This window comes from Coturnix japonica, chromosome 13 (assembly GCF_054131305.1).
Source record: "Coturnix japonica strain WE chromosome 13, WE-NBRP24, whole genome shotgun sequence".
NCBI lineage: Eukaryota > Metazoa > Chordata > Aves > Galliformes > Phasianidae > Coturnix > Coturnix japonica.
The window spans coordinates 14,131,846-14,145,305 of NC_140675.1; the positions used below are offsets into that span (position 1 = coordinate 14,131,846).

Genomic DNA, 13,460 nt, shown 5'->3' on the forward strand with positions numbered 1-13,460 from the left:
CACAGGGCTGTGTGGGGCTGCCCCAAGCTTGTGGGCTGTTGCAAGCAGGAGGATTGAGGTCTGGACAGAAGGGTGGCCATGCACAGCATTTCAGGGACAGGAAAAAGCTGCTCCTGAAAGCATCAAAATGCCCAAAGCAAATGGCAACATGGGCGTCCCCCTGCTGGAGACGTGATGCTGCACTACCCACCACCACCTGCTGGCAGCCCCACAGCTGATATAGGATTTCCCTCCCATTCCCTTACCCACAGGACTCTGCCATGCCCCAAACCCCATAGTGCTGCCCACCTTCCTCTGCCCTGCCCCCGTGCAGACCCCACCTGTCTCCAACCAAAGGCACAGGGAAACGGAGACTCTTGCAGCAATCCAATTAAAGCAGCAAGGAGGGATGGAGTGAGATTTACATGAGATTTATCCACAAACGCCAGTCAGGCTTTTCAGTGAAAGTGCTGTTCCTCGTAACAGAGCAGGAACACAACAGAGCCATGGGGATGTGCATCACCTCTGAGCTCAGCTGTGGAACCATTCCTGGGGCCTCTAGGAGGAGGAGAAAGGCTGAAGGCCCGGCTGAGCTGCAGCTCTCTGGGGTGGGGGAGCACAGCCCAGGGCTGCGCAAGCAGGGGGGGGGAAGCGGTGACCCCAGACCATGGGGTGCCCACGTCACCCAGCTGCAGCCATCCCTGTGTGCAGTGCAGTGAGCAGGCAGCAGCACATCCCCATGCCTCGGGGAAATCGTTCACTGAGGGTTGAGGAAGAGCAGATCAGCGGCTGCTCCTCTGCCTGGGAGCACAGCCAGGCAAGGTGCTGCAGCACAGGCACAGCCCTGCAAGGAGCGATTTCAGGTGGGGAAAGAGAAAACACCACGGATGAGCTGCTGAGTCCTCACTCATGCTGCAGGCTGCAATACTTATCAGCACCTGAACACAATATTCAATTATATGACACAAAAAGGCTGTGTCAGCACATTGGGCACAGCAGGATGCTTGCCAGGTGCGAGCAGCAAGCAGCTGCTGCCAGCCCACTACCACAAGGTCCACACATGCCAATGGCTCAGAGTGGGGTCCCAGCCCCCCAAAGGCACCCTGCTGTCACTGGGTCTCTTGGCATCCACCAGCACATTTTAAGGGGTGCAGAACTGGGGTGGGGGGGGCTGTACCCCCTTACCTGGAGCAGCATTGTGCCCTCAGCCTCAGCCCCATTCAATCACTGCAGCACAGGACTCACCGCAACACAGGTAAAGGCAGTGCTGAGCAACCAGAGCCTCTCCTGGCACGTAGAGCCCTGATTGAATTTTAAATCCCAGTCCCTGTGGCGCAGACAGGTCCAGGCGCATGCAGATGAGGCACCTGGGGATGGGGACCAGGCTCTGCCATCCCTGCCCATAGCCAGCGCTGTGCATGGCACTGACCCATGGGCCTCACAGCTTCATCCCAGCTACCTGACCCTTCCCTACAGAGGGACGGTACCAGGCACTGGGAGAAGTTTCTCTGCCCACGCGGATGCTGCCAAGCTCTGTGTGCCCCCGCTCCCTCCTGCGCTCCATCAGCTGCCAGACAGCCCAACAAGCCATACATTTGCTAACAACAGCGCAGCCCGGGGCCGATGGATGATAGATAAGGAGGATGGCTTCTGAATAGCAACAAATAGCAGCTCCCATCCATCAGGTTCACAGCATCTCCTCCTGGTACACAGGGTGATCAGGCAGCTGCAGGGGGGGCGGCGGCACCAAAGGGTCCCCATGGGAGGGCCGGAGGCCCCCAGCACACCCTGGCCACACCACTTGCCCTCTTCCCAAAACCACACCTTTAGAATATGCCCCCCATGGCAGGGCAGCCCCCTTACCCTGGTAGCCCGCGTTCCTTAACACAGTAACAAAACCCTCCAGCAACAAATCCTCACTGGTGCAGCCAGACCTCAGGGATGTGGCAGCCCTGTGTCCCATCCCAGTTGCCGCAGAGTCTCCAGTACCAGGGCTGAGTGGGTGCCCGCCAGCCCAGGGCTGCTGCCAGGCTCCCCAACAAAGGTGCCATTCAGGGCTGGTGGAGAGGTGCCCAGGGCTGCTTCCGCTGCCCGCTGCTGCCCCAATGAGCTGCTCCCAGGAGAGGGGCCGAGCCATCCTGCGAGATGCAAATCGCCGGCGGACAAAGGCAGTGGGTTGGCACTCAACACTGGGTCCAGTCTCCAGCCCTGGCCCCAAGATGGGCCCCGCTCACGGGACAGACAGATGGACAGACGGACGAGCAGCAACAGGGCCTGCCCTCTCCCACAGGCTGCTCCCAGCGAGGGGCTTCCCCAGAGTTTTGACATTGCAGGGTGAGGCAGTGATGCCAAGGTGACGCCGATCCCCATGCACCCGCTTTTGCAATCCCAGCTGGGATCGGCACAAGCTCATTTCCCAGCCAGCAGCTTCTAATTATCTCCTATTAAGACCCAAAGTGCCTTCTTTAAAACCAAATCAGGGATGCAGCTCCCCGAGGATGCAGCAACTCAGTCTCCAGCTGCAGGCAGGGAGCAGCAGTGCTGGTGGTGTGAGGGCCGGCTGCTATCACTGCTGTCCCTCACCCAGCCAGGGGCTGCTGTGCCTGCATGCAGGCACCTACACAGTGACAGCCCTGTCCCCACACAGGGCAGTGCCACATGGTGCCCAAGCTGCACCCCCAGCTTCGGCCAAACCTGTGCTGGCTGAATGCTGAATAAACCAGAGCAGAGAAACTCTCCTCTCTGCACCTGCAGAAGAGGCTGCCACTGCCAAAATCTGTTTAGCACTTCAATAAATGCTCGTGCCAAGTGCTTAGTCAGTGACTTCCAGCCGCGCAGCGGTTTGACTTTCGTTAAAGCTCTGGCAGCAGCGGAGCACCCGCCTCACCCCGGCAGGGCTGCAGCAAGCACGGACCCCAGCACGGCTCCTCAGCTTCAAACAGCTGGGAGACAGTTCACACTGCTGGGATACCATCCTCAGATGGGCTGCTGGAAATTGGAGCATCTGCCTGTGTCCCTGGTAGGAGCAGTTGGGGGTGGTCCTGTGACTCTCACAGTGTACCCCCAGGTGCTGCTGGCAGCCAGGTGCCCTCTGGCACAGGGATGGATTGAACGGATGATGGCTGGCACCCCTGCGGACCCCCACCACGGCCTCAGATGGCAGGAGCCAATGCAGCTCCATCTCCAATAAAGAACCAGTCCTGTGCCTGCACCAGGGCCCTAAAGACAGAGGCATTGCAACAACAGCAGGCAGGGCAGGGCAGGCAGAGCACCGTACCAACTAGGAACACCAAGGCTCCGAAGGGGCATGTGGCTCCATAGCCCTACAATTAAGCTCTTCCTGTAACCCACACTTGACCAGTAGTGATGCTGTGCTGGATCCCAGTTGGAGATCCAGCCAACAGCACATCCTGCACCAGAGTGGTGTGGGAAGTTTAGCATTGCAGCTAGTGTGGCTGGGTACTCGCTGCTGACAGGTGTTAGGGCAGGATGGGTGCCCCAGGAGCAGCATGGCACCCCATGCACACTGCCAGATTTGCAGCCTCAGCCATGGCATGGGATGCACAGACTGCTCAGAGGGGACAAGACACAAGAGAGCTCATTAATGGCACAGAAGAACCAGGAAGCTCCAGCTAACGAGGGAGCGGAGAAGGAGCAGAGAGCGCTGCCAATTAAAAAGAGAGAACACAAAAGGCAACGGGCAGATGGGGAGGAGAGAGCAGCTCTGCACAGCCACTGAGCTGGCTGCCACCTGCACAGCATCTCACCTGCACTCAAGCAGTGATGGGGAACACCAGGCATATGTGAGTGCTCAGTGCTGCCCAGCAGCACACCATGTCCTTGGGAAACCCCCATGTCCCCACAGACTGTCCTGATGATGGATGTGCCATGCGGGAACACAAAGCTCCCTAGGCCTGGCTCCCTGCACTCCCTCACTCCACGGCCAAGCAGTTGATGTCTTGAACCCTGCAGTAACATGGGGACTTGGTGGTGTGGGGCAGGGCAGGACCCTATCAGCAGCTCCAGAAGAAGGAACTGCACTGCTCCTGGGATCCAGCAGGCCTAGCACAGCCGGACCGTCTCCAGCCAGAGATTGCTGTACACGCAGAGAGACGCAGACATCTGCCATAGACACCGACTATAAACAGAGTCTGCTGCGTGTAAACACCGCCTCGGGGAGCTAATCCCAGCTACTACTCTCATAAATGCCTTTACTTAAATGACGGGATCACAGTAGCTAAATGTACGCTTGGATTCAGAGCCCGGCGCGCAGGAACCAACCCCATCCTCCCGCCCCACACGCTCCTGCAGGGCAGGATACGGCGAGCACAGCACGAGCAGCTGCATGTGCAGGGCTGCATTTGCAGGGTGAGCCATGCTGCTCAGCCCCAACACCTGACCCCATATGCCAACTGCACCCCAGTGCCACTGCTCTGGGCATCCCAGTGCTGCCTGCTCCCCCCGGGTTGCACTGGGGTGATCACAGCGTGCCAGTTTCCAGGGAGCGGGCATCTGCACTGAGCAGATGGCTCCAACCTGCACTATATCAACATCCATCTAATGAGGGGAAAGCTCAGCTGCCCCTCTGCCTCCCTGCCTCGGTGGCCACTAATGAGCCTGGAATGACGGGGTGACCCCATGGGTGCCCATCACTTTGTGTGTCCAATCCCCACCCAGCCACATCCTGCCAGCACCATGTCCCCATCTGGAGAGCATGGCAGTGATTTCAGAGGGTGCGGGGGGATCCTGCAGCAACATCGCTGCAAGCTGCCAGATAAAGGAAGCATCCAAAATAGCTGCTCTTAATTATATCCTTGCTGACGAGTGCCACACAAACAACGGGCGCTGAAAGCTGCCGTTGCACGAGGAGCCCTGGCAAGAGCCGTCCAATTTGCTCTGTGTCACTGGGTCCCCATGGGTGCACGCATGGGCTGAGTGTGTGGCTGTGCTTGTGGGGACCTCATGGAGGTGCCAGGGCTGAGGCTGGCGAGGAGTGGGGAGGCTGTGCCCATAAGGAGACTGCCCCTCGCTGCTGTCCAACAGCAAAGCGTGTGTTCTACTGCAGCCAAGGTCGTGCCAAGCACTGAGCCCCGCGCTATGCTGAGATGCTAATGAAGCCATTATCGTCTTCAGATCAATGTTGATGGTATAAATAATGCACTGGGAAGCAGGCGGACTGCTGGCGAGGCGCGATTGTAGCAGGACTGCGTGGGAAGGGGTTGCTTGGGGCAAAGAGATGGTGGAGCTGGGATGGACCCATTGCAGCCGGGTGCTCAGTGCCCCTACAGCTGGATGACAACTGCCCTGCACATCTGCACATCCACCACTCAACACAGCTGGACAACAACTGTCCAACACAGATGGACACCCCAGCACCAACCACAAGACAGCTGCCAGTCACAGCTGGATGGATATCCATTGCACTACACCTGGGTATCAACTGCACATCACAAACTGCTCCCCAGGACTCTAGATTCTCCGCCAACCTGTCACCAATCCCATACTCATCCCGGTACAGTGGCACAGCTCAGGGACAAGGCACTGGGTGCAGGAGGGCTGCGGTGGCTGCAGCATGGCTTTCCCCAAGGGAAAAAAGAGGACCATGGTGAGGCTGAGGGGCACTGTGGAGTTGTGGGCACTGATTGCTCCTGATGCCCTGGCCCTTGCACGGAGCCTTCCCCAGGGAGCCAAGAAATCTGCACTTCAAAATCAATAGGCCGTGGCAGCCTGAGTCACAGTGCTGCAGCAGCGGCAGGGCTGTCCCCTGGGGCCAGAATGAAGCAACTTAAATGCAGCTTTCAAGAGGCAGCGGGGACTCCTTTGTAATTTTTTTTTTATTTATAAAAAGGAAACTTTCCGAACCAAAGGGAGGAAGGACGGGCTGTCCCTCCAGGCTGCCAGGGATGGCACCAATGGGGGAGGACGGCACACAGAGAGAGATGGGCGCTGAGGAGCACGGGAGCACCAAGTACAAAGCCAAGGGCTGGGGCCAGATCCACCGCCTTGACCACAGCTCCCAGCAAAACCCAACAAAACCCAGGTCCTTATATGAGACCCCACAGTGCCCACCAGCACCAGCTTGTGCTCACCAGTGGCTCCACCAGCATCCCTGCTGCCACACATCACTGGGCCGTATCCTCACCTGACCTCTGCCGCGTGCCAGGGAGCCTGGCTGAGTCACACACCGCCATCGCTCCCATTGCCCCCCAGCCACCCCACGCAGCTGCAGTCATAGGGACAGCAGCAGGGAGGTGACACCAGCACTGCAGGGGCAGCACAGGGCTCAGCATCAGCAGCCCCGCGCCAGCCGCACACCCACCCACTCCCATCTCTGCTCAAATCCCTGCTGGTGCCGTTTTCATGGAGCCTTAATTGAAATCCATTCTCCCAGCTCCAGGGTGATGTTAAACAGGTAATTTTCAGTAATCACACCGGCTGGAAGGAGTTACTGCCAACATGCTGAAGCTGCCGCTCAGCATGAGACTGGAGGGCACACACAGGTCATGGAGAGGGAGGCAGAGATGGGGAAGGCGCTGGCACTGCATGGGACAGACACAGTCCTGCCTGGCCCTGTCCATATCCCCACTTCTCCCATCCCCTCACATCCTTCCCATGGGTGGGGAGCACTGGGCTGCAGGAGGGGGGCTGACAGCATCATGCACCTTAATGCATCATTAACTAATGAGCATTTGCTTTCACCTGGCATCCTATCATCCAGCTGTGGGCATCGCTGGGAAGCAGTGGGGAGCTCTCTGTGCACACAGCAGCACCCATACTTGTGCATGCAGAGAACACTGCTGCAGGGCCATGACTTGAGCTCCCAGACACCACACTGATACATCAGCCATAGGGTCTGCACCAAACACAGCACCCACAGTGCCATCGTTTGTCCCTGTCCACTCATCACTACAGGCTGCTCTATGTCCACTGCACAGCAAGGGGGCACACAGCCAAGCTGCAGCAGGGGCACACTGCTCTCAGCCGTCTCACAGCTCTGCAGGGCTCAAGGACCACTCCCCAGCATCCCCACTGTCACCACAACAGCACGTACTGCAAATAGTTGGTTTGGGAACTGGGGTATGAGGGCTCAGTGAGAATCACAGAGTGTGCGAACACTGGAGTGAAGAGAGCCAGAAGAGCTGCTGCCGAGCAGCGCAGAGCCGTGAGGAGCACACCATAAACAGCCCAGCTGCAATGCAGGAGCTGGGCAGGTGCTGCTTTATGCACGCCAGCAGCACTGGAACAAGACCTCCATGGGCCTCGGTGAGGAGGCGGTGCAAGCCAGGCCTCCGACAGCCACATCTGGAAGGGATCAGCCGGCGGCTGCTTCTGCTGCTGAGAGCTGGCCCCAGCGTCGAGCCCCACGCCAGGCCGGGGCCACAGGCATGTGGAACACATGGCTGCAAGGGGCGAGCACACAGGCAGATGCTTGCACACTGCACACGGATGCATAGAGATGCACAAGGATGAACACGGATGCTGATGGGCACATGCAGGCGCTCACACACACATGGGCAGAGCAGAGCCAGCGCAGAGCAGCCAGCTGCAGGCACGATGCTCAGAATGACAGCACCCACTGTGACTGCACGCTGACCCCAACCTGCTCCATCTCCAGCTGACTGGGGCCCACACATGGCACAGTGCTGGGATCCCAGCAGCTCACAGCACCCCAATCCTCACAACAGGGATAGTCGTCACTACACAGCACAGTGACCTTGCTGGCAGGGCCCAAGGAGAGGCTGCTCCCCACAGCCCTGCACTCCCCTCACCATGCAGCTCACACCAGGCACAGCACCCATCCGTCACAGTGCCACGGCAGCAGGCTGTGCGGGGATGGTGCTGCATCCCTGCCTTCCCATTTTTCAGGCTGATTGCTCCTGTCGCTGCAGAGCCCAGTGTTAAACACCTCATTTTCTACTCCCATATTGAGTTGGAAAATACTATTAACATTTCATTACAGCTTAAAGATCCCTCTCAGACTGGCATGAGAGCCGACCCGTTGGCAGCATTGCTCCTTGCCCAGGCACGCTGTGCTGCCCTGCACATCTCTGCTGCACGATGGGACAGTGATCAGACAGTGCATCAGTGCTGTTGGTGCAGCACACCAGCCAGCTCAGTAACTGATCCAGCACAGAACACCCCTCTGGAGCAATGGGACAAAGCACGGACAGAGCAACAGAGCAGAGCACAAGCAGGTTTTGACTTGCCAGCCTCCTTTCCTTGCCTGCAGGAGCGTGGTCCAGCAGTAATGCAGACCGGCCATTAAACATCAGCAAACCCATTCTTCAGTGCTCTCCCTACAGTGCTTTGAAGATGTGTGAAAGGCACCTTTAGCTGTCCTGCATGGCAAAGCGGGTGCAGAACGGGTTTATGGCAAGTGTTCAGCAGGAGGGGCAGCAGCCCCTGGGATGCACAGTGCACCAACAGAGCACAGCAGCACCAACAGGAGCAACATGGCAGCTAACAAAGGCACAGCCTCAAGCATCGCTGTCCTACATGATGCATCCCACAGCTCCTGCCTGCCACATGCTGAGCACAGCTACATCCATGGGCATTGCCATTGCTGGGTCACAAAGTGGGGCCCTGCAGGCACAGGGGAGTAAAGAAGGCTGGTGGTACTGAGGCTCACTGATCCATGGAGGCAATCACAGCTTTACCCAGTGCCTGCGAGGGGAAGGGAAGGGTTAAAGGCAGAGCAGCCGAAGCAGGAGAGAGCCAGACGCCAGGCTGGCTACGGGAAACCACATGCGGCTGTGAAGGGGGAGATGGGGCTGCATGGAGCACCCGGCCCCACAGCACTGCTGCAACCCCAAGAACTTTGTGGTACTGCCAGCACCCTGAGTTCTTGATGGCATTGCCAGGACCTCAAGCCACTGGTGCTCAGCCTGGTCCTGGCCATGCCCAGAGTTTTCCCCCACCACTGAGCATTGCGCTCTGGGGAGCACAGTAGCACAGTACAAGGTCCCTATGAGGGAAGCACCCTTAGAGCCCCAGCAGGATAGGCTTCCTGCCTGCCACAAAGGGCTAATTGGTGTCACACCAGGTGAATTCAGGGCTGCATGAGGAAATTCAGGCCAGCACAGGAGCCCAGAACTGGAAGCAGGGTTCTGGCCTGCATCCCCTGCTGCTCAGACCCTGCAGCCGGCCCCAAAACAGGAGCAGAAAGGGAGGGTTTGTGCCGGCAGCTTTGGCCCGGCCAGAGAGAGATGCAAGAAAATGTAAAATAAATACATGTCACCCCGAGCTGAGTAATAATCCCCCTCTGGAAGGAAACTTGGCGCACGCCAGCGTGCTCCCGGCTGCCAAGTCCCTGCTCGGAGCAAGGCTTCACACGCGGTTATAAACCCTGAAAAGAAGTTTATAAGGGAAGCACTGACACCTTGTTAAGTATTGCAGCAGCGGGGAGCCAACTTCAGCCCCTGTGCTGGGGGTGGGCATCTCCCCATGGTCTGTAACACATACAGAGGGCAGCACCCCATGCAGCTGTTTGCACAGCACTTAGGGAATGTGCAGCAACAGGAGCCGTGAGCAGCAGCCATGGATGGGGAAGTTTCCTGTGTTGCCAGAGGGATGGGGAGGGAACGGGGCTGCTCCAGCGGCCGCTGGCCACACGCACCCTGTGCACTGCACCACAATTGGATTTGCAGCTGCCCTGCCTTTTACTGCATGGAAATTGAATTGTAAAATGTCAAAGACATTTCCTAACTGCGCCATATTAGCCTGGTTTTATTAAATACTGTTATCAGAGGAGATTATTAATGCAATCAAATGCAGGCCAAAAAAAAAAAAAGGAAAGAAAGTGGAATTAACTGGTCACTTCTCAGGATGCATCAGAGGACAGGATGCTGTGTCCTGGGCCTTGGGTATGCAGGGCTCTGTGAGGACCCCACGTGTCCCATAGGCTCCACTTCCTGACTCTGGCTTCCACTTGCTGATCCCTTCACGTGGGACTGGCAGGTAAAGCTGTGTTATGCTTGGAGGTGCCCAGTGCCACAGAAAGGCAGTGCCAAATGTGGGGCAGCCTCGCAGTGCTTGCTGGGCTGAAGTTGCCTCCTGTTCCCAGCATCTGCCCATGCTACTTGTTGCCCCATGCACCAACCTGCACTGAGCTGCCCAGCTCCTACACCAGCTGCTTCACTCACGGCCACACTGGTGCTACACAGGGCATGGCACAGAGTGCAGGTGGCAACACAGTCATTATGCTGTCCAGGGCAAAGGGACCCTGAGTGCTGCCTGTGTCCCAGGGCAGTGAGGTCAGGCTGGGCTGGGCCCTGTGGCAGAGAGGTATGTTAGGAGCTGAACCCCTTGTCTCTCCTGAGCCTGGTTCCAGTTGTCCTGGAGAGAGGGACCCAGAGCATGTGAGTACATCAGCCCGGACATCTATGCTACACAACCTGCTGCATGTAGAAGTGATTCACAGAACCCCCAGCCCAGCAGGTGGGAGAAGCCAGGGCAGAGGAATCCACCCCGCAGCTCAAGGGCTCTACAGAAGCCATTTCCAAAGCAGGTGAGCCAACTGTGGCAGCAGTGTCACAGAGACGGAACCCACCTGTCCAAAATGTCACTGCTGAGCATCCCCTGCACCAACACAGCTCAGCCCATCTCCTGGTACCCAGCACACCATGACAGAGATGCAGCAGCAGCACAAACCCAGCTGGGGACACCTCGAGCCCCCATCCCACCCCACAGCACCCAAACTGCGGACAGAGGCGAAAATGCCAAGTCATGACAATTCTTCGAGGTAGCACAGGGGAGGAGGGGACAGGGAGGGGAACAGTTTGCTGCCAAATCCCTGCATCTGATTTGCGTAACTTTCAGACAACCTCATCAATTATGGATGCCCGGGAAGCGAGCGCTGTGCGCGCTGCGGCCAGCACGGGCCCCACAAACTCTTACTCCACTCTTCTAAATTGGGCCCCACGTCGCCATGGCAATCCGTGTTAATTCACGCAGGGATTTTTAAAATCTCATTTATTAAACCCCCACATGAATAGGATATTATCCAGATAACAGAGCTACAGTTACAAATCTTCCTGGTGCCGAAGAGCACGGGGAGCAAGGTGAGCATAGGAGCTACACATAGAGGTGATGGACAATATGGGACACCCTGGTGCTCTGCACACCCCCATGCTCCTACAGCCCTGCTGCAGGGCTGCTCACATGCCTCCACACCAGGAACATGGCACTACAGGTTGGGTTCTATGAGGAGCTGGAGTCATGGCACAAAAGACTCTGGCACAGCTGAAGGCATGAAGCTCAGCTGGGCACGGAACAGGAGGGGGTTTGACCTCATGGGATGTCCCTTGTCACCTTCCTGTGAGTCCAGCACACAGAGCACTGCCAGTCCCTACAGCCACCCCAGCCCTTGGGCTCTGCAGTGGGAGATGCAGCAGGGCTGGGGAGAGATGAATGTGATGCAGGAGGAGGTGGTGGCACTCCGGCACCACTGCCTGTTGCCACAGCAACACCAGATGGGCACCCCGGCCATGGGGTTTGAGAGGGGAGTGTGGGGACAGTGCTGTGGGCCACACACAGTCCCATCACCACACACCACTCTGAGGCCATGGAATCAGCAACACCTGAATTGGGTTGGGAGGAATGAGGCTCACAGCTGGAGCTCGTTCTCTCCCCACACAGGCCCTCAGCATTGACAACACCTGGGCAACACTGTGGGCAAGGGAGACACCAAAACAGTCCTATGTGGCACCTGGGCACAGTGGACCCCATGCCAACCCTGTACAGCTATGGACACAGGGGGTCACAACCACTGCCCTGCATGGCACCGAGGGGACACGAGGGCCAGACCTGCTCAGCATCAAGACACAGAGAGCACCACAATGTCCTGCTCAAGTAGAAACCCCACTATGCAAAAGGGGAAAGCATACAACCCTACATGGCACTGGGACCACGGGGTGCCCACATTTAGGGCACGCTGGGAGGGAAGGACACGGGGCTCAGTGGCAGTGGGGTTGTGTGCTGCAGTCCCGTGCTCAGGGACAGCCCCTGGCCCCGCACACCAGGCCTAAAACCTGCAGCTGCATCAGCGCCATGAATAATTCAGTCCCGGGTGAAACGCCTCAGCAGAGCCGTGCACACCGAGCAGAGACTCCAGAAGCTGCACACACGTACACAGCGAGACATGGCTACACCCCCACAGCCCCGCGCACGGACACACACATTGGTGTGCACACACCGAGGTGTGCAAAGCCCCGACGCAGAGCTGCACGCGGGGAGATACCCGTGGAGATGCATCCAAACACCCCCACACAGAGAAACACCAACACAGACGCATCCCAACACACATATGCCAGGGCACACACCGGCACACAAACACAGACATGCACCCAAACACGGGCACACATGCACACCCGAACACGCACGTACACGAGCACAGCTGCACACACGTAGGCACACACAGATGTGTGCAAGCACTAGCAGTCCTGGTGCACACACACACGCGCTGTCCATGCACACACACATTCATGGTCTATGCAGTCACACACCGTACGCACACGGATGCACAGATGCCCCCAGCCCAGCCCTGGGGCTGCAGCCCCTCACCCTTCCCGATCCCGGCAGGCTGCTCCCGAGCACAGGACAAGGGCAGCCCGGCCACTGCCCGCCTGCCCCGGGCGTACCGGAGCCACTGCGGGGCCGTACCGGGACCGCACCGGGACCGGAGAGCACGCAGCCCCGCGCAGCGCCTGGGGATGCTCCGCCGCCGGCAGCCCCCTACATCCCCCACCTCCGAGAGGGGCCGAGCCCCCCGGGGCGCTACCGGGAATGCTCGTGCCCCCCCCCCCCCCTCCGCGGTGCCGCGGATGGGCACGGCGCGACTCGGCCGGGTCCCCGGAGCAGCGGGTGGGCGCCAGTGCCCGGGGAGGAGGGGGGATGCCCGCGGTGCCGCCGCCCCCGACCGGCCCGTCCCCGCGTCGCGGTACTCACTGGCTTTGCCGGGTTTGGGCCTCTGCAGCAGCTTCTGCACGGCCGCGATGTCCTCCGCCTTCACCGCCTGCACCAGCTCCTGGTCCTTGCCCATGGCTCCGCGGTGCCGGAGCTCCCGGCTGCGGGCTCACGGCCCGAGCATCCTCCGCGGCGCGGCGCGGCGAGGGGCGGCTCGGTTCGGTTCGGCTCCGCACGGCGCGACGCGGCGCGGGCCCCCCCTCCCAGTCCGCTCCGGAGGCGGGGGCGGCGGCGGCGGGCGCCCGGGGCGGGGCGGGGCGCGGTAGGGCGGGGGGCACCGGGAGCCGCACCGGGGCGACCCCGGGGGGCAATGCGAGAGGACAGGGGGGAGCCCCGGGAGGGGCCGCACGGAGGAGCGGGGCCGCCCCGAGCGCGCGGGGAGGGGTCTGGGCTGCACAGGGGGAGGAAAAAGAGGAGGAGGAGGAGGAGGTGGAGGAGGAGGGGGAAGAGAACGAGGAGGGGGAGGAGGAAGGCGCGGGGGGGCCACCCCAGTGCCTGCGGGCGGGGCACGGGGATCC

At 59.4% G+C, this 13,460-nt stretch overlaps 1 protein-coding gene across 8 annotated transcripts in view; it reads right to left on the reverse strand.

Moving 5' to 3' along the window:
• The window catches only part of CASKIN1 (CASK interacting protein 1), a 29,717-nt gene extending 16,257 nt beyond the window's left edge, over positions 1 to 13,460 (reverse strand). For 4 of the 8 annotated variants that reach the window (XM_085514034.1, XM_015877002.3, XM_015877001.3 and 1 more), the window contains exon 1: positions 12,925 to 13,460. In XM_085514034.1, coding sequence (XP_085370160.1) covers positions 12,925 to 13,018 — 94 coding nt within the window. In that variant the 5' untranslated portion in view covers positions 13,019 to 13,460. Of the gene's footprint in view, positions 1 to 1,842; positions 2,131 to 12,924 lie in introns of those variants that run through there. The other 4 variants (XM_032447659.2, XM_032447658.2, XM_032447657.2 and 1 more) reach the window with 1 other exon arrangement.